The 26,079-nt window shown below is 43.1% G+C and overlaps 1 protein-coding gene across 1 annotated transcript in view; it reads right to left on the minus strand.

Moving 5' to 3' along the window:
- Positions 1–26,079, minus strand: part of cacna1ba (calcium channel, voltage-dependent, N type, alpha 1B subunit, a) — a gene marked incomplete at both ends in the record, with an annotated part of 221,504 nt that overhangs the window by 74,583 nt on the left and 120,842 nt on the right. Inside the window, 12 exons of the mRNA XM_080738497.1 lie at positions 2,528–2,548; positions 8,197–8,303; positions 12,367–12,426; positions 12,973–13,102; positions 13,614–13,734; positions 14,694–14,890; positions 15,593–15,823; positions 16,260–16,472; positions 17,097–17,261; positions 18,423–18,626; positions 22,535–22,570; positions 25,507–25,569. Coding sequence (XP_080594623.1) covers positions 2,528–2,548; positions 8,197–8,303; positions 12,367–12,426; positions 12,973–13,102; positions 13,614–13,734; positions 14,694–14,890; positions 15,593–15,823; positions 16,260–16,472; positions 17,097–17,261; positions 18,423–18,626; positions 22,535–22,570; positions 25,507–25,569 — 1,548 coding nt within the window. The remainder of the gene's footprint in view (positions 1–2,527; positions 2,549–8,196; positions 8,304–12,366; positions 12,427–12,972; positions 13,103–13,613; positions 13,735–14,693; positions 14,891–15,592; positions 15,824–16,259; positions 16,473–17,096; positions 17,262–18,422; positions 18,627–22,534; positions 22,571–25,506; positions 25,570–26,079) is intronic.

Below are 26,079 nucleotides of genomic sequence, written 5' to 3' on the forward strand. Positions count from 1 at the left end.
ACCAAACATGGCAACCTTCTTAAGCAAGGGTATAAATAGTGGTTGAGTTGAGGCCACTCCCCCCCTCTCAGATTGTTTGAAGCCGCATGGTGCTGGTGGTTGCTGCTACTCACTGCTACATTATGCAGCAGCTGCAGGTCTGTACACTGTTCATTATTCCAACAACTATTCCAATTTCTAACAGTTTCATTCATTATACTTACCCATACTATAATTTGTCTTTTAGATTTACCTCACCTGAACATACCTACCTGATCCACTCGATACACTGGCTGTGTATGATGGAGGAACAATGTGTCACTTGGTAAGCTGACCATGTGCTCTGAAATGTTATGTTGTTTTTGGTTTTGGTATCTAAATGTTAAACGATTTCTTTTGGAATGTAATGCTTGTATGTTAGTGTTAGCTGCAACGTTGATTATTGAATTGATGTATTTTGAGTTTAATGCCAATGCCTAGTTGGGGAGATTAATGGAATTATTTTGTTTCAAGCCTGTAGTGCAGCAGATTATTTGAATTTGTTGTTTTTCTATTCATTTGGCCTTTTTCTTTGATCCAGGCCAGGTTTATTGCCTAGAACTGAATCTGAAAGATGGCGAGCCTGCAGAAAGACTGACACAATCCTGTCTGACCTATGGTTATGGGTAGGAAAAAGCAGCCGCAGTGACACTCATTCCTAGTTTGATTTGATTTTGAAGTAATGACTTTGAGTTTCTTTATAAAGTAATGATGTTTGAGTGCATTCATTTATTCGTTTATTGTTTCAAACCATGCAGGGGAAGCTCAGCCTCACACCTGAAGCCCATCTGACAATCAGCTGACAATCAGTACCAGCTCCCAGATTGCTTCATTGAAGCCAAAGAACGGCAGTGTAAGTGGGTTCATTATTCTGAATTGTGTGGAACGGGCAGATTGAACACCTCTTCTCTAAATTGTGGCTCAACTGTAATTATTCTGAAGCTCACCTCATTTCTCTCTCCCTCCCCCACCTAGGCTGGCTGGGTTCCAACACCCCCCAATTGGAATCCATAGTCTGCTCTGCCCACAGGACGGCAGCCCCATGTGAGCGTCTAAAGTTCCAAGTTTTGACCCCCAGCCGCCTTCCCCTCAACGTTTTTCAATAAAAACAATTTAAGTTTAGTTAAGTCTGACTCTGCTAGCCACTTACAGAAAATAATGCTGCCAAATATTTTGCAATTGCAAATCCTTTGTGTAAATAAACTGAAATTCATACTATTGCATGACTATTTCTTTATCATGTTTCACAAGCATCTGGGTCTACAATGCCAGGGGTGTAAAAGTAACTGAGTACATTTACTCAAATACTATCCTTAGTATAATTTTGAGGTATTTTATACTTCACTTGTATAGTCTTACTTCTAGGCTACTCCAGTAAATGCTCATGCGTTGCATTGCATTGTGAGCTTGTAGATCTGCTATTTTCAAAAAAATTCAAGTTGATGCCAATACCTTCGTACTTTTATTCAGTATTACTATTTATCTCTATATATTCATGTTATTCCTGGCACCGCCCCTGTTATCCTGTTCATATCCTGAAAAAGGCGGGGGCTGAAAAAGCTGTCCTGAAAAACATCATTTGATTTCCTGTTGTCCTTGCATTAAAGTGTCAGTAGTTGGGTTGCCATGTCTGCTTATAATAAGCAATTTGTGTCTCGTTAAGATTTTTATTTATCCAGCCCCCACCATGCAGTTGTACAGTGAAACCCAAAATTCAAAAATGGCAAAAATAAACTTTGCCAAAAATCTAAAAATGAAGAACTCGGGAACGGGAACAAAAGGCAAAACTCAAGAAAAAGGCAAAAATAACAAACACTGCACTAGGCTATGGGGCCCTTGCAACTCTCACTGAGATTTGTTCATCTCGCTCTGCAGCTATAGACAGAAAATCACACAAATCAGTACACAGTATCTCTACAGTGATGTGATCATGACGGATTTGTCCGATATCATATTCTATCTAATTGGCTAAAATTGAATTCCAAGGTTTGCAGGATTGCTCCTTTTTGAACAAATTGTCTCAAACGCAGCCTGCTATGTGTGTGAGATTTTGCACACACATTCCCACTAGGCCAAGGAACAGATGCCACCCTTCTCACATTGGCCTGTTATAGAGTCACCAGTGGGCCAAAAAAAACACCTGACCTGTTCGGAAGAACACTGCTTCTAGTTTCTCTTTGATGTCTTCTTTGCTTTCCCTTGATGCTTTTGCCTTGGCCACTTTATCGCTGCTTGCAGCTATATTTATTATTATTTTTGGGACTTGAAAGCTATCGGACTATCATTGGAAAAAAAGGTTTCCGGTTTAACGTTTGATTCGGTGAACGATGCTTTTTCTTTCATCATAAACAACACATGAACCTACTATTCTAAGCAGAGGAATGAGATAAGAGACAGAGGGGGTAGAATTGGGCCAAAAGGCAAAGGGGTTGAGGTGTGAGGGGTGGGGGTGGTGGTGGGTTGTTAGAGGGGGGCGTAGAGGGGGGGGAGGGGTGTAGGGGATCCCCACCTGGTCAAACCTTGTTGCGATCTAATAGGGGGGAAACAGTGATAAAACACAAGGCACAGCACAGTTATGGACCCTTCCCACACACACGCACGCGCGCACACACGTGCACACACATGCACACAAAAATAAAATCCCAAGTTTTAATGTAACTGTGAGAGTGTACAACATAGAACCAAACCAGACCCAAAGAAGGAGCTGTTGTTTGGTTTTAATTGAACCCCCGAGTCTACAAAATGGGACCCAGAATGGGTCTGTTTGGCTACACTCGGGACACTCTGACGGTTACATGGATAACTCAGGACTTTATAGTGCAAAAAATACACAGGCGGACACAGCGAAATAAAGAACACATTTGCAACAATATTGACAAAACACCACGACATTTCTTTGTTGGTTCTGTGAATGAAAATAGACGTATACACTTATGTGGAGAAGATATGTTGTTATTTAGCAGCAGATAATTGGGGGAAAAAACGAAGGCTAAAGTATAGATATGGGACTAGCTTTGGCCATAACGAAACAGATAATTAAAGAGTGGTTGAATGACGAATGTGCCTGTCATTGCTGGAGGTACAGTAGCCTATCGCTGTCTGCCATTACTTGCTCTCAAAGATATTGAACGGTTGGAATGCTGCTTAAGTTAGGCCTAGAATTATTGAATGCTTTAACCAGTGAAAAATAGCAGATATACAAGCTCACAGCGCGGCACCGAATGCCGCGCTGTGAGTATATCTGCTATTTTTCAATAGTTAAAGCGTAAAATAATGATACACAATATACATTCAGGCTTAAAACACAAACAGTGAAAGAATAAGTAACCTGCTGAGAAAACAAAATAAAATGACTTGGCCATACTCTACACCAGTGTGGTTCTCAACCTGATCTGGATCAGTAGGGCTGCTCACATGAAACCCTCAAAAGTCAGATGGGTTTTCCAAGCATGTTATGGTCAATCAATCGGGATCAATCATTGATCGGCTTGGATCAATGGATGAAAAAAGGTTTTAAAGGACAACAAGGGTTCATATTTTAGATTGTAACTAGAGAAAAGATTTTAGTACCGTATTTTGATTTCAGTTTGCGGTGCATCTTGGGAATGCATGCCCCCAACCAGCAAATCAAAATCGTTAAAATCACTAAGTATATGAAAACATTGTAACACTCATCTTTCCTTTTCTCTAATTACGATCTCAAATATGAACCCTTGTTGTAAAAAAAAAGAAAACTTGTCCTTTAAAGGAAAAAAAAAATACAGTATGTTTTAATATTATCGCTATATTATCACAAAAATCTTTTTGCTTATTATTTGTGAGGGGGCCCAATTAGCGATAGATACCCTCACGGCTCGCCAGTGGGCCCCCAGCCCACAGGTTGAGAACCATCGCTGCGCAGACATCACCAACTACATAATTAGGCCTCTTGAGAGTTGTCGCGCACGCACACACACACACACACACACAGGCCAATGGAGTGTGTGCGCCGCAACAATACACACACGGATGAGATGACAGTATGGTCATAGAGCAGTCAACCATTAAAACCCATTTAGGCCTAGAATTATTGAATGCTTTAACCAGTGAAAAATAGCAGATATACAAGCTCACAGCGCGGCACCGAGTGCCGCGCTGCGAGCTTGTATATCTGCTATTTTTGAAAAAGTCGTGAAAATATGTGCAAATCTTTGACAATATGTATTTTCAAAGCGAACGTTTGTAACTCAAATTTTGCTTCTGGGTGGTCCCTGGAACTAGATATTTTGAGATGCGGGTCCGTGGCCAAATAAATGTCATTTTGGGGGACCTTCACATGAAAAGGTTTGAGTACCACTGACATAGTAGACTCTCAAAGACAGACTAACTGAGCTCCATTTAAGTGAAAAGGACCTTTTCTTTGACGATGGCTGGCCAGATTGCTGACATAGAAACATAGGGTTTTTCAAAAAATCTTAGAAGGATTCAAAAGACACTTATAGAATCCGGTCAAAATTCTAATTTTCACGATTTTTCAAAAATAGCAGATCTACAAGCTCGCAGCGCGGCACTCGGTGCCGCGCTGTGAGCTTGTATATCTGCTATTTTTCAATAGTTAAAGCATAAAATAATGATACACAATAATGTGTACCCGTTCTAAATGGGTTAAACCCTGCCGCGCTGGTTGACACCATACGCCGCTAGCGGTCCGTCTATATGTGCATGCTGGGATCCAGGGGCGTCACACCAAATTCTGGGCCCTGGGTGCAAAGGATTCACTGCGGGCCCCCCCCCCATGAATGTTCTTCATAACGGGAGGAGGGGGTTTAACCCATTTAGACCGGGAACACATTATTTTGTGCTTTAACTATTGAAAAATCGTGAAAATTTGTGCAAGTCTTTTGAATATTTTTGACCCGATTCTGTAAGCATCTTCTAAAAGTTTTTTTTTTTTTTTTAAACTAGGTTTCTATGTCAGTGGTGCTCAAACGTTTTCACGTCAAGGACCCCCAAAAGGATTTGGCTACGGATCCCCCCCCCCCCCCCCCCAAGAAGCAAAACTTGAGTTACAAATGTTCGCTTAAAAAATACATATATCCAAAGACTTGCACATATTTTCACTAATTTTCAAAAATAGCAGATCTACAAGCTCGCAGCTCGGCACTCGATGCCACGCTGTGAGCTTGTAGATCTGCTATTTTTCAATAGCTAAAGTATAAAATAATTCCAGGCCCCTCCACCTTGGGCCCTAGTGACTCAGTCCCACTCCCCCCCCCCCATTGTGACACCCCGGCTGGGATCCACAACGGAGAAAAGATCGATGGACTAGCGTGAGTGCTCATGCCCTCCGGTAACGGCTCGGCCCGCTACATTAGTGAGCCTTCCACTGAATAAATAATGGAGAATGTGAAATTGATGGTATCATTCCATGCAGCGTGGCCGGGGCGGACACATCCATTATGGCGAGCTAGACGAGCACTAATACTGTGGAGGTTCATGGTGCCCGGTGGTGGAAAATGGTTCCTCCGTTGAAGGCGGATGATGGGTGGAGGAGGATACGAAGTGATGATGAACAGATGGAGGAGGTACACCGTATCGTTGTTGTCAGGGGTGGGAAACCGTGCATGTCCAAATTTAAGCGTTCGCTTTGTATGTATCATTTCGAAAGCTAGACTGAAACTTGGAGATACGAGGTTTCCTGCCCGACAAGTGACGATATTCTCCCCCCTGCAGCCCGATGGACAAAGAGGATCTATAAGCCTTGAAGAGTGAGACGTGAGAAGACGGCGCTTTGATGGACGAGGCGATGAGGGATGCACTGCGCTGTCCCGGGCATAATCAGTGCGTGGACAAGGCAGCAGCTGCACTGCATAAAAAACAGCCGTCTTAATGAGCCATTTCCTCACATACTGTATTAATTCTTCGAATTTATTAAATACATAAATAAAACATCCGAGAGAGTGCAAAAAAATTTTATTCTGCCAGACTCGTCGGCGTCGGCGGCCAAATTCAAGATTCTCCGCCACATTTACGAGTGACATTTTCCATGATCAGTTGGTTCCCAAACTTTTCCGATGACTCCCCCTCCCACCCCCCAAATGGGGAAATGGCTTTAAAAGAAATATCGCATGCACGTTAACATGTCGCATCACGACATGTTGAGAGCATGAGGATGGGTTTGTTATTAGCCTATACACATACCTTGTATGGGTGTCCCTGGCACCAAATACAGTAGTAGTAGTAGTAGTAGTTTCAGATGGGGGTCCGCAGCCACATAATAATATGCATACGTATTAGTTTGGGGGTCCTTGACATGAAAAAGTTTGTTTTCTCACTCAACAGCAAACAAACCAGCATAAGGTTTAAGTGTATAGGGGGTATCTGCACATTTCTAAAGTGACAATTTAAGGACCACAAATGAAACATTGGCCAAATTGTCAAATATTAGAGGCAGAAACTGTGAAAATAGCCGATCTACATGCTCACAACGCCTCGCAATGCGAGGCGTTGTGAGCGTGTAGATCTGCTATTTTCACAATAGAACCATGTTATACAAAATGTAATGCCTCAACTCTTAGTGCTCGTCAGGGTCAGTTAAAATATATGATATATATGATTATTTTGGGGGTCGCGGCCTGAAAAAGTTGAGAACCACTGGTCTAAACAACAGTACAGTATATGATGAAATGACTTATTGAGATGGACTTGTTTTTGCAGTGTAGGCAATGTTAACTCTTTCTCTCTCTCAAGCACACACGCACGCACGCGCACACACACACACACACACACACACACACACACACACACACACACACACACACACACACACACACACACACACACACACACACACACACACACACACACACGCACGCACACATGCGCACACACGCACACACACACACACACACACAACAAATGGGACAGGCAGGTAGGATGAGAGAGAGTTGAGAGAAGGCCATTACCCCATGAAGCTCCTTCAAACGATCCATGGCATTAAAACAGAGGGAGTCAGAGTCACAGGGTGGTCAACATCACATACACATTATTACACCACAACAAAAGAACAGTTCGTTCATGGCCGTCCGGCGGAAACCTTGTACGTTCAAAACCGTAATTTTTCAGGAAATGGAGAAGGAAAAGAATTAACTTGTTTTCCATGTGTTCCAAATATGTAGTTGCTATTTTAGATTCCTCTATTCTAAGAAGAATTCATTTTACAAAATAAATAAAATACATTTTAAAAGTTGAACTATATGGAGATCAGAGCACACAAGCGGAGTGGAGCGTTGACAAAAGCCGCTCCGCGCTCCAGAGGGATCTTGTCCCACTTGCTCGTCGCTCTGGTCGGCCACCGGGCCGCTCCACTCCCCGCCGCTCCGTCGCTCAACTTGATTTTCGCATCTCTCGCTCCGCGCTCGCTCCGCTCAGGGCCGTCAATCAGAGTAAAAAAAGTGGTTTGCTACCTTTGCCTTTGCCAGTGTGTTCCCAACACAAATGGCTGCGCTAACGTGAGCCTCGGCTTTGATGGAGACTTGGAGAGCTTTCCACTCGCCACTGTTTTGTTGGAAACATGCGGCGTGCGGCCCCAACAGGATCGGCTCGGAGCGGAGGAGGGTCGGCGCTCAGACCCATTATAAAAGTCACTCGCTCATGCTCAACTAAAAAAAGGCTCGCACCGCTCGCGCTCCACTCCGCTCGTATGCTCTGATGGAGATACAAGGTTTCTGCCTGACAGCGACGATTACAGGTCATTTTTTGCCAACACACTATTTTTTTAAGCATACATTTGACTTTTCAGTGACAAAGCTCATCCGTTTACCATGACCATTCATGCCCCCAAAACAGGATTTTGACCTTTTTTCTTTTTCTGAAGGCGTTTTAAACATTCCATTCCCATTCCTTTTAAATGGAATGATGTTGTATCCTTCTCTGTTTATAGTGTTAACGATGACATCCAGATAATGTATATTGTACACATTGAGATAAACACAATCACCTGTAACAAGTAGAACAATGTCCACCTTTAGAACATGTCATCTTTAGCAAAATACAAATCCACTGAATGAAACACAGTATGTTAAAACAATATGCCCTTGTAACAGCAGGGGATTCAAACCCGGGTATGACGATTCATACTGCCTTGTTCGTTACAGGGATGTAAAGAAGAGAGAGAATGAAAAGAGACGTTAAACTTACGAGAATGCAAAAGCCACCAGCGCCCCACTGACCACTATGAAGTCCAGGATGTTCCACAGGTCCCTGAAGTACGCTCCAGGGTGGAGCAGCAGCCCCAGGTCCACCATCTACAAGAACACACCACAGTCAATGATGGAAAGGAACTAGTAAGCTAAGAACATACAGTACTAACCCCACTGTTGTTTTTGACAGCAAATTTTGATTTAGTTTTAGTCATAGTCTTTTGAATAAAATGTATTTTAGTTTTTGTCATAATTTAGTCACCTGAAAAGTTTTAGTTTTAGTCAGATTTTAGTCGACTAAATATCATAAGATTTTAGGCGACTAAATCTACAGTTGATTTAGTCAACTAAAATGTATTTTGGCAGGCCTTGATGGCATCGTAATGGCTGATTTTACACTTGGTTGCGTGCTGAAAATAGCCAATCTACAAGCTCACAACGCCTCACGCTGCGACGCGTTGTGAACTTGTAGATCTGCTATTTTCAACACGCAACACCTGAGAGCAACCAAACATTAAATTACTCTCTTCTCCACTAGTCCCTCCCTAACGTTTTAGTCTAGTTTTTATTTTGTTGACGGAATTGTCAATATATTTAGTCTTAGTTTTAGTCATCACAGCATACTTTTTATTTCGTTTTTATTTTGTTTTCGTCAGTGAAAAAAACACAGTTGACAAACATTTTTCATCATAGTTTTAGTCGACAAAATCAACACTGACTAAACCATTTAGGCCTAGAATTATTTAATGCTTTAAAGTTATACCATGTAACTTTTTTTATAAAACAAATCTTAAAATTGTCCTAACTGTTAAATCGCTAAAGTTTTAGAACCCCCACTCCGTTATTTTCAGCTTCTAAAGCCTTCTCTTTATATGTTTTCTATGATCCCTACCGGGGACCGGTTTTCGCGGAAAAATTGCGTCATCACACTACCGGCCAATCACAGCGAGGGTTATACACTGCCGGCCAATCACAGCGCATCTTGGAGTGGGGTCGCTAGGGCGGCCATATTTGTAGTCTCCCGTGTGTCTCTATACTCGGGTGCACGGTGAAGCATGGGTGAAGGAGTGTATCTCCGGAATGGCTGAACGCACAGCAACCAGGGACCCCTCAAAAGATAGATCTCGGCGAGGTGGAGGCAGACGCGGGGGTGTGAGAACCGAAAAACGGACGAAAGACGCGGACGCGACCGAGGTTTGCTATAGAGCTACTGACCACAAGTTGAGCAACTTACACAGTATAGCTTTAACTATTGAAAAAGAGCAGATATACAAGCTCACAGCACCTTGCAGATCTGTCTTTATAATATATATCTTTTTAAAAGCGAACATTTGCCAACTCAAATATTAAGCTTCCGGGTGGTCCCTGTAAAAACATATTTTGAGAACCACTGATTTAGAAGAAGGGATTTAGAAGACATTTGTAGAACCGGGTCAAAAATATTCAAAGGCTTGCACAAAAAAAAGCCACAGAATTGATCTCATTGACTGCCATTGGCATAGACCTATGTCAATCTACGCCAATTTGGTGTTTTCAGTGATTACGACAGAGGGCGCTCTTCCTCAAAGCACAAGCGATCCCAGAAGATCGCTTGTGACTCCAGACTCCAGGAGAAGAATACAACCCGGAAATGACGTCATGTAAAAATAATCCACCCCGTCCAGGCATCTTCATCAGATTTCATCAGATTTAGAAAAATCAAATTATCTCTGAAGGAGGTGGCGCTTATTATTAATGAATACCCGGCAGTGTAGGGCAATTATTTGTATGAGAATTAACCGTCAAGTGCTTCGCCTCGTGCCACAACCCTGAAACAGTGGTAAATCAGCCAACAACCCACGGCCCTCGAATGGTAAATTGCTTTTCTACCACTTCTACCATATAAATGAAAGAAAACACAGTTGTAAATTGCAAGGTTATTTAGTTAAACAATTGCAACACAACAGTGGGCGGGGTCCATGAGCCAACTCAAGGTTGTTGACTGATTTACCACTGTTTTAAGCCAATCAGAATCCAGTATCTGAACATGGGACCACAAAAAGTGGTAGAAAATGTCATAATTGGGACAGTCGTAACATGACTGCAACAGTAATGTAAGATAGCTTCTACAGCGTATTTATATCTGATCTGTGCAAAATAGATGACACTTGTCTCATAACATATTGTACACGTCCAATAACAGCTCAACGCTGCCTATTAGTCCGACGTCTCAATCTCTCAATGGTCGGGGAATTACTGAGAGGTTTGGTTTCTGACCCTTGGTGATTTGTTGTTATTGTTATTGATTGAGCGATGTGGTCCAACGGAGTCCAATCTAGAGTGTTCATTTAACTTCAGGGTCTATTTTTTTCAGAGTAGATTGGCCAAACGGCTGTCTGTCTCTTTAAAAACCCATTTAGGCCTAGAATTATTTTATGCTTTAACTATTGAAAAATAGCAGATATACAAGCTCACAGCGCGGCACCGAGAGCAAGCTTGTAGATCTGCTATTTTATTTTTTTTAATTGTGAAAATGTGTGCATTTTTTTCAATATATATTTTTCAAAACAAACTTTTGTTAACTCAAATCTCTGCTTCTGGGGGGGTCCCTGGAACAACATATTTTGAGCCATATGGTCCGTGGCCAAACATGTGGAGGTCCTTTACATGAAAAGGTTTTCAGAACCGCTGATTTAGAGGAAGGATTTAGGAGTCAAAAGATCGGGTCAAAGACATTCCCAGCCATTTTCACAGGTTTTTCAAAAATAGCAGCTATACAAGCTCGCAGCGCGGCACTCGGTGCCGCGCTGTGAGCTTGTATATCTGCTATTTTTCAATGGCTAAGGCATAAAAGAATGGTTAAAGTGGTTCAAAATCTAACGCGACGCGGACGCGTTCCAGGTTTGAAAGGCTTTTCATTCAGTTCCCACGAGAAAGGGATTAACCCATTTAGAACGGGTACACATGATTGTGTACCATAATTTTATGCTTTAACTATTGAAAAATAGCAGATATACAAGCTCACAGTGCGGCACTGAGTGAGAGACTACTATGTCAGTGGTTCTCATGTGAAGGACCCCCAAAATGATATGTATTTGGCCACGGACACCCATCTCAAAATATTTCGTTCCAGGGACCACCCAGAAGCAAAAAATTGAGTTGCAAACGTTCGCTTTGAAAATACACATATTCAAAGATTTGCACACATTTTCACAACTTTTTTCAAAAATAGCAGATCTACAAGCTCGCAGCGCGGCACTCGGTGCCGCGCTGTGAGCTTGTATATCTGCTATTTTTCACTGGTTAAAGCATTCAATAATTCTAGGCCCTAAATGGGATTAAATGACTCCTGGAGTCAACAGCGTTGGGTAAAAGGACCATAATGGTCGCGCAGCGCAGGGCCAGACTTTGGCACTGGGCTCCCTTATGGCCATCCCTCATACCGGAGCACTCCCAGCGAACGACGGGGGAACCGAAATAATGACTTGCTCGGCACGCGGCCACCGACTGAAACAAGGCCAAGAGATCAGTTTTCATACTGAACAGTCAGATATATTATGGTCACAGTTCAAAGCAGAGGTAAGAGTACGACCAGGGACCTCGGAATGGTGCAGTATGGGAACCTGTACTCGTAGTTAGTCTCGCGTAGCCAGACTATTCCACAATATCAGAATGAAGTCTGGGACTTTGCACGACGCCTCCCGAAGTCCGAGTAAGGACGCTGGCATCCCTTTGTCATTTCCGTTCACAAAGTAAAATAAAATAAAATAAAATAAAATAAAATAAAATAAAATAAAATAAAATAAAATAAATAATAAATCTTTACTTTTTTATTTATTTAATTTTTTATTTCCATTTCTGTTAAGCAGCAAGCTATATGGATGATTTTGATTTATATTAGGATAAATGTGTGCGAAATGTGTGTAAAGACGAAACAGAAGTGGAGAGGAACAGGCCACGCGAGACCAATACTGTACAGCACTGTCTCTCAAAGTCTGGTCCACATGGACCCTTGCAGCACTGATAACTGAGAGTGTTACAGTGTCAATTTGGTTCCATTTGTATTAGATAAATAAATGATTCAAATGGGGATCCGTAGCGTGATGCCTAGCCTATCATATGAAACCAGATATCCTTGAAACAAAATGAAAACGTATGAGAATCACTGGCCTATTATTAGCATACATACCTTGATCACCATTTCAAAAGTGAAGACGCCAGTGAAGACGTAGTCCAAATACTTGAGCACCTGCACAGGGATACAAACATCTCAGGGTGAACATGTGCACTGCATCCAGGTGGAGCAAAGCTAATTATTCTCCAACAGCTGTTCCAAGATTCTCACTCGGAATTAACTTTCTCTGAGCACCTGTTGTTGTTATTTTTATTTCTGGGTAATGTGTGCCGTACAATTATGCATAACGAATGCTTGTGTTTGTGTTGGTGTGTTGCGCTGTTGTTAAAGGAGTAGTTCACCCCCAAAATGACTTTTTTTCTATTGATTACTCATGCCATGGAGACTTGAGTTCAATAATATTTTTTCGTATTTGTCACTAAGACAAAAATTTGGTTATAGTAATTTTAGCCCCATTGATTCCAAATGGGGACCCATCGGGTCCCCATCCGGAATCAATGGGAGTACATTTGTTGTAATTACATTTTTGTCTTAGGAATGCGGCAAAAAACAAAAAATATTATTGAACTCAAGTCTCCATGTCGTGAGTAATCAATAGAGAAAAGGTCATTTTGGGGGTGAACTACTCATTTAAGTGTGCTGTGTGTGTGAGTGTCTCACTTGGTTGAAAGGCACGTCGGGCTGGACGGGGTCCTCGGCAGCCAAAGCGATGCTGCTCATTGCGATCACCACCAGAATACACATCTCAAAATAGCGCAGGCTGACGATGTAGTGACACAGCCTCCTCACTCTGGAGAGAGAAAGTAGAGGAGGGAGAGAGGGAGAGGGAGACCCATGTCATAGAAAGACCAAGAAAGAAAATATATAGATAATTAGATATGTAACTATGTACTAGGGCATTCACCAAATATCTGAATATTCGAGTATTCGAATATCAAAGTCACTATTCGACGTTGTTCACAGAAGTCGAATATTCGCTTATTTTAATTTTTTTATTGTTTTCTCTTTAAAAAATATATAGTTTATAAAGCTTGGCGAGATAGGAAGTCATAAGAATGAGTTGTCAATGCCCCTGGTGGATGAATTTGTTAATGCTCTATACCAGGGGTTCTCAAACCTTTTTAGGCCGTGACTCCCAAAATAAACATATTTGAACTGGGGACCCCCACCCTGACAAGCAAGTGGAATTGTAGGTATTATATTTAATGTGACTTGGTTCCGCAGATAAATATTGTGAAAATAGCAGATCATGCTTTCTTAAACAGAGATTAAACGGATGGAATGCGGTGGATTCAACTCACAGATTGGTCTGTCCAAAGACGAACATGGAGCTGTAAGGCAGGATGGGCTTAGGTCCACACTGGCTCAAATCCTCCAGGATCTTCTCATTGATGGGCATGGTCTCACAGTCCATGCTATTCACTGTAAGGAGGCCAGAAGGATGGACATTTACCAACTTGACAGGGCCGGTTCCTGGCATAAGCAATATAAGCGGTTTCTTAGGGCCACATCACAGGAAGAAGTAGTTTTTTTTAAACATATTGTTACATTATATGTCATATATCCCCTATCCAAAAACTAGCAATTATTCTAATATGCCCTCCCCTTTCCTCCTTCCCCATAATCCCCAACTTCCTTCTAGGCCTGGTTGCCTTCATTCATGAGCAAGTCAATTTGCCTAGAAAAAGAAAATGTTGATCTGTTGCTTGCAGATTATTTTAGGTGGCCCCCCACTGACAGTGGGGGGCCACCTAAAATAATCTTGCATAGGGCCACCTGAATCCTAGAAACGGCACTGCAACTGATATACTTACTGTGACTACGTGGGGTGTGGCGCGCCGCGCCGCGCCAAACATAGCCAATCTATAAGCTCACAACGCATCAGAGAGCAACGCATTGTGAACTTGTAGATCTGCTATTTTTGATGCACAGCAATGCTGTGCAACTAAGCACAAGTCTGGCTTTAGTTTACAACTCAGCAACATCTACAAAATGTGTCCATTTGTACACTGTCAGAGTTAAAGGACGACTTTGTTTTTTTACAATAAGGGTTCATATTTTTTGTTAAAATGTGTTAAAATGTTTTGATTTACTTCTTTCTATTGTTTTAGTGATTTTGATTTGCATGCAAGTGGCTAAATATGTCTTTTTAGACACAATAAGCCCATTCCCAAGATGCACTGCAATCTTTCTTGGGGCAGAAATTGCCGGCTTATTGTGTCTAAAATAACATATTTAGCCACTTGTACGCATGCCCCCACCCTAAAATATGAACCCTTGTTGTAAAAAAGAAAACAAAGTTGTCCTTTAAGGGGAGACCTTGAAATGTGAAAGTTTGAGAAACACTGGTCCTATCCCAGTGGTCTCGGTAAGGCACTGACTGGGTATGAAGGTGGTCTGGCCCGGCGGGGAGGTGATAGAGAGCGGGGGGATGTGACCACTCGTCTGCGCTCCGGTCCGTCGCACGTTCCTCTGGTTGTCAGAGTCCTCGGGCCGGTCAGAGTTCCACTGAGAGCCTCCTGGTGCCAGCTGGGGTGAGAGGGCCACAGAGTCCCCCTCAGAGTCTCCAAACCTGTCCCTGGGAACGTTTTAGTGTGTGAGAAGAATATTTTGTTATGTTTCAACATATCGAAACAATTTGGTACTCTTCGAATGATAGTAGGTGACAGGGACGTGCTGGGCCCCTGATTCAGCCCGGGAAAAAGAGTTGTAGAGGCCCTCATTGCGCGCTATAGAGAGAGAGATCTAGTTTTCACTACTTTTGTGCGACGGCCTTGTATGATGAAGCAGGGATTTGCTTTGCGAAAAAATTTATACATTTGAAACTTGGAGATACGAGGTTTCTGCCCGACAGTGACGATTTAATTTCGGCCCCCCAAAACTGTGAAAAGTGATGATTTTCTGATGATTCATCAATTTTCACAATTTTGAGGGGCCAAAATTTTGCCCAAGGAATGTTTTTGCTATGGATTCAGAATCATAAAGAACCCCTAGTTTGACCCTTCACATGGTACTTGAAGATTCTTTTCTTTTTTTAATATTTTTCCTTTCCTGTGTAGTGGAGTCAATGGGACAGTGAATATACAAATGGCCATAACTTTTTTTCGCGATGTTTCCGGCAGAGAAGGCCTCTCATTCTGTGGACCTTAATGACCAAACTAACAGATAAAACAGAAATAAAAAAGTACGGCATGACATCACAGGTTCAACCCTATTCCTTGAGCTTTTGGGCTTATGGCTCCCTGACTATCGCATCAGACAGCGGTCACTATTCTATTACCTGTTACTGTGGGTCCTCTCTCGTTCGCTGGCATCCTCTCCCTCCATGGTGGACTGGACTCTGGACCCGTGGGTCCTGTGCCTCCTCCTCTCCCCGTTGGCGCCCTTCTCCCCCCTCGAGCACCTCTCGCCCTCCCGGGTGGACGAGCGCCCGTCTTTGTGTCGCGACCGGCGCTCCCCTCGGCCGCCCCTGCTGCTGTTCAGCGTCCCGTTGTTGCCCTCTCGGCTCTGCCTGTGGTTAGGGCTGTCACAATTATTACATAATACGTCTAATCGCGATTATTTGACATAATCGCGATTATTTTTCATGATCGTCATAATCGTTTCCATGTTGAAAAATGTTCATATATATTTTTTTAAGTAAAAAAAATTGTGGAAATAGCTGATCTACAAGCTCACAACGCGTCGCATCGCAACGCGTTGTGAGCTTGTAGATCGGCTATTTCCACTATCAATGTTATTTTTTTTAAGTATAAAGTTGTCAAATATGTCAGTAATTTCTTTGTATATTTAGGTTATGTGTCATATCTACCATGTGCAACTTCAGAGCCTAAAAGCCAACCAGAAATGTAATTGTCAATGACAAAAACACAATTAAATCGTTAATCGCAATTATTTGAGTGACAATTAATCGTCATGTAAAAATGTCATAATTGTGACAGCCCTACCTGTGGGAGTGGTGGTGACGGTGCTCTCTCCCTCCCTCCCCTCCCGCTCCTCCTCCACCCTCGTCAGCGGAGCTCGGGTGGTGGTGCCGCCTGCTGCCTCCGTCTCGGCTGCGCGAGCGCTCCCCCTTCCCGTCCTGGTGGTCCTTGGAGCGGCTGTGGTGGACGTGGTGCCTCCCGTCCTTGCCCGTCTCGCCATTCCCGCTCATCTCTTCCCTGTCAGTTTGCAATTTAAAAGTGTTACAATTTGGGCATTTGACGGATCCAGAGTGAACTGCGAGTGCAAGCTCCGAATAAGGAGAGAGAGCATGGGATCTAGATTGACACAGTTTACTGCTTCGTCGAGATACAGTACAGAGTAAAGTTAAAATACAAATTTCCATTAATTTCCTAAATAAAAATCTAGGATAAATAAAATGTTTCCCTTCTGCATAAATGAGTAAAAAAAAAAATCAAATAGAATGAAATTAAATTGACCATATTATGTTAAAAGAGAACTGATCTTTAGTGGATGTACAGTATCTAGATAACATTCTGTACATTGTATATTGGAAACTATAGGATACCAGGTAATCAACTATAGATAATCAACAATAGGATACCAGGTAATCAACAATAGATAATCAACAATAGGATACCAGGTAATCAACAATAGATAATCAACAATAGGATACCAGGTAATCAACTATAGATAATCAACAATAGGATACCAGGTAATCAACAATAGATAATCAACAATAGGATACCAGGTAATCAACTATAGATAATCAACAATAGGATACCAGGTAATCAACAATAGATAATCAACAATAGGATACCAGGTAATCAACTCAAGCATACCTGTCTCTGTCTCTGTCTCTGTCTCTGTCTCGGTGGCGGTGGTGCCGTCGGGGCTGCTGAGGTGCAGCGTCTTGGGAGGCGGCGGTGGGGTTCTCCGGGTCCTCGGGCGTGCGGGGCTTGTGGTTGTGATGGTGGTGGTGCTGGTGGCCGCCTCCCTGCGCAGGCCTATTGTACATTTGACATAATCGCAAATGAATACGCAATAATCGTCAGTTAATCGCTTTTTTTCTTTTTCTTCTTTTTCTCGTTTTTGGGATTTTGTGCCTTTATTGATAGGACAGTAGACTGACAGGAAACGGTGGGAGAGACGGGGAGCGACGTGCCTAAGTCGTATGCGCCCGGACCAGTAGGCCAGCAGGCGCCCCCCCCCCCCCCCCCAGTTAATCGTTTTCTTTCATTGATAAATCCGTCTGTTGAAAATTGTTCATACATTTCGAAACATTTTCAAAGAGAGTGGCGTCGCATTGGGAGCTTGACAATCTGCAGCGAAAGCTTTCCACCACAATGCGGATGCTGAGGTTTAAAGATGCGTCCAAACCTGGAGCTATTTCTTCTATTCTAGTCACTTCTATCGCTTCACTTTGGTCGCGCAGGTCCGTGTTGGTATAGTGTGTGCCAGCGGCTACGTCATTGTAGTCCTTAGTGGCCATTTCTTGGGTCAAAACACAGGTGTTTCAATTGTTTGATTGCATAGAACTAATGCTTTACTCCAATCAGAACACCTGTGTAAGGCTGTGTTTACCGAAGAAATGGCCGCTATTAGAACTACATTTGGCACACCCTATAAAAAATCATGGTGCGTTGGAATCAAGGTGAAACACCCGGAAAAAAATTTGTCCCAACACCAAACACCAAAAACATGTGTCTCCGGACAACATCAACGCTGAACGCAACCGTTCGCGCCACGCTCGGTTGCGCGTCGTCTCGTCTTTGCATTCATTATTTTTTTATGTAATCGCGCCGCTCGAACCATCCAGGTTTGGACGCAGCTTAAAGGAGTAGTTCACCCCCCAAATGACTTTTTTTCTATTGATTACTCATGCCATGGACACTTGAGTTCAATGAAAATGTTTTGTATTTGTCACATTCCTTAGACAAAAAATGTACTATAGTAAATTTACCCCCATTGATTCCGTATGCGGAAACAATGGGGGTAAATCAAAGTATTGTCTTAGGAATGCAACAAATAAAAAACTTTATTATTGAAGTCAAGTCAAGATCTCCATGGTGTGAGTAATCAAAAAAAGTCATTCTAGGGGACTCCTTTAGGTGGTTAAATCGTTAATAATCCCAGGTTATCTGTATAGGCCACCGGCTGGCCCTTACCCGTCGCGGGGCTCCACCACCAGCGGGCGGTCCAGGTGGGTCATCATGTCGGGCCGGAGGTTCAGGGCGGCCGACAGGAGCAGGCGCTCCTCGGGCTCCAGCTCGCTGTACAGCGCCTCGCAGCTGGCGCGGTTATGCCTCCGCAGCTGGCTAGTCCTCTGTTCCCACACCGACATGGCCTTCATGGACCTCTGCTGCTCCTTACTGGGAGGGAGGGTAAACGTCAGTATATTACTGTTTAGAAATGAGAAACAATCCTTTTTTGCTTTTTTTTCATAATATATACATATATGTCGTCGTTGTCGGGTGGAAACCTCATATCTAGTTTCAAATTAGTACGTTCTTTCGCAAAGTAAAGCCCTGCGTCATCCGCCGCGCAAAAGTAGTGAAAACAGCAGATCTGCAAGCACACAGCGCCTCGCGCTGCGAGGCGTTGTGTGCTTGTAGATCGGCTGTTTTCACTAGTTTAAATCGTTTTTAAAATGATAAATGCAAAACAAACGGTTTTGGACATACAAGGTTTTCACCCGACAATGACGATATATATATATCAATGTTCAAGTCAATTTCCTTACAGGAGCTCCTTTTTTGGGCGGTTACTAGACCATCAACATACTGGAACTGACTTTGTCATTTCTATAAAGTGGCGAAACCATTCCCCACAAAAGGTTGCGCGTTTATGAATTACTATGAAGAGTGAAAGACGGCATTATGATTTACAAGTTTATGGTCTTGTAACAACAGCTAGCGCACACATAAAAAAAACAGTTGGTCGGTGATTCTGGATACTGGACAATGAAAAACATCCAGTAATCCCTACATGCTGAATGACTTAGACTAATGGCCACGGCGCAATGGAGCTGTCAGCGGAGGCAGCCAGAAGCCACCGGGGTCAGGCTACTGACTGGCCCACATAGCTACACTGGAGAGAGGCTGTCTAAGGGGCTGCCAGAAGAAAAGCCAAGCATAGTTTCTGACATCCTACTCTGCTTTGCCCTGTTCATGATTTTTGCATAATACAATACTTTGAAATGGCTGAATGCATGCACCTTTGAGATGCCATGCGGTTGTTTACTGTACATAGCCTTTCCCATGGCATTATATTGTATATCCCAAGGGGTTTTCAAAGTGGGTGACGGGGCACCCTGGGGTGCCGTGATGCCAGTCCAGGGGTCGCCGCGAGATAATTTGATAATATTTGGAAGTCATCACTATCACTACATCAATATCACTTCACTATGCTTAGTAAAACAGACCTGATTTGCACTGTACTTGATGAGTTCTTTTTCCATCTACGACAACTCTCTTCACCAAAAATGGCAGATCTACAAGCTCACAACGCGTCACAACGTGAGCTTGTAGGTTGGCTATTTTTCAAGTGGTTAAACGTCAAGTATAACGTTATTTTCAGTCAGTTCTGATGGAAACGGATATTTCTCCAATAGGATGTAAGATTCTAAAATTCAGGCGTGCCATGGATGAAAAAGTTATTTACAGGGGTGCCCTGAGTCAAAAAAGTTTGAAAACCCCTGGTATATCCTAATATCGCCATGGCACGGCACCTCTTTACGTGCCGTATTGTCAGAGGCCTAATTATGGCATTGCTTGACTACACAACACCTAGCGTCCATATTCTGAAGCGAATATTTAGTGAAAATAGCTGATCTACAAACTCTACACTCTTTTCGGCAAAGACACGTACAGTACATCATTTACTGTGGAGCGAAAACAGGAGGGGGCCTGGTTTAGAACCCTGGGGGACTCCAGTCAACAAAGTGTGGTTTAACCCTTAAGTTCTGTTCGGATTCAGTTCACCGCGGGTCATTTTGACCGGGAGGATTCCAAATAATTCATATGATATATATGGTAAATGTTTGCATTTATGCTTTGCTATATCAAATTAGATATTGAAAGAGCTAGGCGTTTTTACTGATAGCTGAAATTCATGTAAAATAAGAGCTGTAAAATAAGAACACACATGTGAACATGTGAACATACATGAACGTCACAGATGAATGTACACTTGTACGTATACACTAGGAAGCACATGCTTCACAAACACAGACTGCATGTGAGGCACATAATGAGCTTCTTGCACCTCCTGCAAGCAGTCTGTCTTCCTGTCTGCTGTGTTACAGGACACAACTCTGCTTCAAGTTCACTATTTATTTTACCATATGTATCATATGAATTGTTTGGAATTGAGACAAAGTCAATGTATGATGATGATTCAAAGTTCAAATTTATATTAGTATTGTTTTAGAAACCAGATATCCCCCGGGTCAAAATGACCCATGAACACCATTAGAGGGTCCAAAAAAATTGGATGGGTGTAGCATGGGTGTAGTGCAAAACATTTTTTTGACATGTTAATCACAGAAGAATCTTTAAGACTAGTGAGTGTCAGGTGGAAAAAAAAGTAACTTCTGCCTTCTTCTTTCAAATTACATTTTAAAACGGGTCAAAATGACCCGAACAGAACTTAAGGGTAAAGTGGTTAAGATCTGATCGCTGTTGATTCTCACAAGTAAAGTGGGCCTACTCTAGAGCTCAGCAATGCTAGAGCTATATGCACAGCAGCCATTTTGGAGAGAAGTTGGGTCTCTCACTTCCTTCAAAGGTGTTACCAATAATACTAATGAAGGCTCTGTTCCATTCTGATCAAACAGAGTCAGGGTGCTGATATTGTGCATGTTGGCTCACTGGAAACACTGCTACACCGGTGGGTCTCAAAGTGTGGTCCAGAAACCCTCATGGCTCCTTGGGGTTTCCAAATGACCCTTTTAAAAAAGGTGTGTAACTCTGAGAGTGTACAAATGGAACCAAATGGACCCTTACGGGTCCATTTGGTTCCATTATGTACACTCTCAGAGTTAGGTTAGGTTTGAGTACCACTGTGCTACATGAAATGGAACAGAGCCTTCATTAGTATCATTGGTAACACCTTTTGAAGGAAGCGAGAAGAGACCCAACTTCTCTCCAATATGGCTGCTGTGCATATTATGCAAAAACACACAGCACTGCAGAGCACTGCTCTCTCCACTATAAGGTCACTTCATGTGGGTGGGTGGATGGAGAGACCAGACTGTAGTCTCTGAATGAATCACAACGACCACATTACCAATAGTCTGAGCATTTCAGGCAAAAATTGTGCAGTTTATGAAAGAAGCATGACATTTGGCACACAGTTAGAACATGCCATATGGAACATTTTTGGCTATTAAGTAGCATGTGAGGGGTCAAACTAGGGTTTTTTGGGATTCTGAATCCAATGCAAGCATTTGTTTTGCACAAAAAACATTCCTTTCTGAAAAACGGCCCTGAAAAAACTGTGAAAAGTGATGACTCATCACTAAACCATAGTTTTATGGGGGCCATTTTTAGCCCAATGTTTTTCGTGCAAAACAAATGCTTGCATTGAATTCAGAATCCCCAAAAAACCCTAGTTTGACCCCTCACATGCTACTTAAAGCATATTTATTTTTTTGTATTATTTTACTGTATAGTAAAGTCTATGAGAGCCCAACTTTGATTGACTCCCACAAGTTTCCAAAGACAAATCTGCGATGGCCCTATAGCCAAAAATGTTCCATATGGCATGTTCTAACTGTGTGCCAAATTTCATGCCTCTTTCATAAAGTGCACGATTCCATCAAAATACTGCCCGAAACTCCTGGACTACAAGTACCACATGATGATAATGTCATTTACTGATTATGCCATGTTGTTTTTTGAGAGTATGGGAACGTGATCGCGCATGGTTGTCACGTCATGTATAGAGATTTATATACACAGTATATCGTCTTTGTCGAGCGGAAACCTCGTATCTCCAAGTTTCAAATTTGTGCGTTCTTTCGTAAAGTAAAGCCATGCTTCATCATACAAGGCGGTCGCACAAAAGTAGTGAAAACAGCAGATCTAAAAGCACACAACGCCTCGGTGCGAGGCGTTGTGTGCTTGTAGATCGGCTGTTTTCACTAGTTTAAATCATTTTTAAAATGATAAATGGTTTTGGCCATACAGGGTTTTCACCCGACAACGACAATATAGTTATAATGTACACATATAAACTGTATTGGCCATGTCCTTAGCAGCAGTTCTTGTGTTTTTACCTCAGGTAGTGGTGAACTGGGGTGCAGACATAGCTCCTACAAACACATGAAGGGAGCACATTGAAAGAAACACAAGGGCAGACTAAAGGAAGCAATTTCAAATGACAGGAACAGGTTATAGGCAGACAATGTGACTAAACACACACAGAGACAAAACGATGATAAAGCACAATTAAAAACAAACAAGAAAGAAAAAAAAACTTTCACTGAGAGCAGAGGGGTGACAGGAGGGAGAGACAGACTTATTGAACACTCACTATAAACTGCTGCAAGTGTTTAACCACTTAAACCCTCTATACATGGGTCAGCTAGACCTGGTTTGACATAGTCCGCTCATTTCCCCCCCTCTCTGACACCAAATCTCTTTGCCGGGGAAACAGCCAATCTGCGACGAGTCGCAATCTTGTAGAACGTCTCTTTTCGGGCCCCCACCCAGGGCCCATGTAGAACCCATGTTGAGCCCACGTGGGCTAGCCCAAGTGGTTCCCACCTGGGTCCCATATAAATTAGCCGAGGTGGGGCCCACCCAGGGCCCATGTAGAACCCACACAGAGCCCACGTGGGCTAACCCACGAGGGACCCTTGTGGAAACCACGGACATTCCCACATGGGGCCCATGTAGGGAAGCCCACCTCATACCCATGCGGGACCCATGTGGGTGTGCTGGCTGGGAACACTTGTAAGGATGCTAGGGTTTCAACTGGTTAAACGCCATGACGCCAATGTGGCTCGTTTGGCCAGCTACGTGGGGAAAAAGATCAACGTTTGAGCGCTTCTGAAGCCGACTTGTTGGACGCGTGTCGGTGTCAGAGTAAACAGATATCTGTCAGCCCGGCGTGGAGGGAGGGAGAGACGCGTCGGTAACTCGTCTGTCTCTAACTGCTGAGTCACTCCGGGTCTGCTTCCGTTCCTAGCGAGCTATTAGAGAGAGAGGAGCCCCTCTTAATCTCTGTCCTTCATCTCCACAGCAGAGGCCCCGAGACAATGAGGAAGCACTTTGACATACACCACAGAAAAATAAAGGTTGGCCGGCTGGAACCAAAAACTGCTTTCTGGTTCCAGAAAGAACCTTTTTAGACCGAGGTTCTTTAACGCATTTAGGGCCTAGAATTATTGAATGCTTTAACCAGTGGAAAAACAGCAGATATACAAGCTCACAGCGCGGCACCGAGTGCCGCGCTGCGAGCTTGTAGATCTGCTGTTTTTGAAAAAAGTTGTGAAAATGTGTTGCAAATCTTTGAATATATGTGTTTTTAAAGCGAACGTTTGTAACTCAAATTTTGCTTCTGGGGGGGTCCCTGGAACTAGATATTTTGAGATGCGGGTCCGTGGCCAAATACATATAATTTTGGGGGTCCTTCCACATGAAAAGGTCTGAGAACCACTGACATAGTAGTCTCTCAAGAACAGACTGATGAAAAGGACCTTTTCTTTGACCGATGGCCAGCCAGATTGCTGACATAGAAACATAGGTTATTTAAAAAACCTTAGAAGGATTCAAAAGACACTTATAGAATCGGGTCAAAATTCTAATTTTCACGATTTTTTTCAAAAATAGCAGATCTACAAGCTTGCAGTGCCGCGCTGTGAGCTTGTATATCTGCTATTTTTCAATAGTTAAAGCATAAAATAATGATACACAAAGTGTGCACCTGTTCTAAATGGGTTGAAGAGCCATTCATTTTAATGGTTCTACGCAGAACCCTCAACCTACTCAAACCCTCATCGACTGACCAGGGCTCCATACTTGGCCTGCATCTTTTTCCCCCCCTACACGCCAAATCCCACCATTATTTTTCTGTGCAGTGGGCTTGAGAAACTCAAACGCCACGATAAAGGCACACACACAGCATAGACCACAGTATGAACGACCACATAACGCATCCCTGAGGTGGGAGAGGTTCAAGTCAATGGAAAAAAAAACATAAATCAAAGAAATTGCCCAAAAAGAGTAGTTCAATCACAAAACCACCGTGACATGAGAACAGACACAATACACAGACAGTCACAGGAATAAAAAAAACACAAACATAGACAGTAGAGGGGATGCAAAAACATGAACACATGCACACACGCGTTCCCCCTCACGAGGCACAGGACAGGGACAGACAAACATTCCTCTGTTACAATTCAACAATGAAGGAAATCAAAGAAACGCGTGATGGTACGACCCAAAGAGAGGGCATGTGTGGAGGGAAACACAGGATGCTATGACCCACCCATCCGCACGTGGCATGATTCCTTTCTACACTGTGACTGGCCGGTAGTCGCTAACCCTAACCCTAACCCTAACCCTTAATAATCCTCACAAAAAAACTAAGCCTAAACCTAACCTTAAAGGAGTAGTTCACCCCCCAAATTTTCCATTATTGATTACTCACCCCGTGGGGACTCAAGTTCAATAATATTTTTTTAGTTTTTGTCAGATTCAATAATTTGAGGAGGCCCATTGATTCCCAATGCATTTGGGTCTCCATCCGGAATCAATGGGTGTACATTTATTATAATCAAATTATTAGCTTAGGAATGCAACAAAGGCATAACAATATGGGGTTCTCCACGGGGTGAGTCATCGATAGAAAAAAAGTTATTTTGGGGGTGAACTACTCCTTTAAGCCCAACTTTAACACCACACTTTTCAGGAAATGTTTTTGCCCCCCCCCCCCCCCCCCCCCCCACAGAAAAAAGCACACCCAGTGTGATTAGAAACCGTGAACTTCAGTGCTGTGACACTGCCCCACCAACACAGCGAGTCATGAAGATTCACTGGCTGAGAATGATTTTGGACGCCATTTGAACCTGCATGTGTTTAAAAGGCCGGGTTCTCCACGTAGAAAAGAATCACGCTCCCACGACAGGGCCTGTGGGCGGGTGGGCGGGCGGCAGGAGGAAGAGGAGGGAGAGAGAGAGAGCGATGATGGTCGTCGGAGTCAAAACGGGGCATAAATTGTAACAGAGAGGTAATAACTCACAGTGAGCTAACGCTGCAGACGGATGAGCTGCTAGACTGTGCACCTTGACCGTGCGTGACAAAACTGCACACATGCACGAACACACGAACAAACGAGAAAAAAAAAAGAAAAAAAAAACAAGATGGGGAGGGGGAGGGGAGGAACATCACAGGGAGAGAGGTCAGAGGTCAGAGAGAGGACAGAAGAAGGAGACAATTCTTCTCAGTTCAATTCTCCACCTCTCTCTCTCTCTCTAGCCTCTTTTCCACTACGAGGCGGAAACCAGAACTTTCCGGAAACCTGAACCTATTTTTTATTGGGTTCTGGTTTTGGACGGGGCCAGCAGCGCTGTTGCTCTTTTTGGGGACCTTCCCGGTTAGGTCTGGTTATATGGAAACATAACGTCGTTGTCGGGTGGAAACCTCGTATCTCCAAGTTTCAAATGTGTACGTTCTTTCGCAAAGTAAAGCCCTGCTTCATCATACAAGGCTGTGACACAAAAGTAGTGAAAACAGCAGATCTACAAGCACACAACGCCTCGCGGGGCGAGGTGTTGTGTGCTTGTAGATCGGCTGTTTTCACTAGATTAAATCA

The sequence above is a fragment of the Nannobrachium achirus genome, assembly GCF_963921795.1.
Source record: "Nannobrachium achirus genome assembly, chromosome: 12".
Lineage (NCBI taxonomy): Eukaryota > Metazoa > Chordata > Actinopteri > Myctophiformes > Myctophidae > Nannobrachium > Nannobrachium achirus.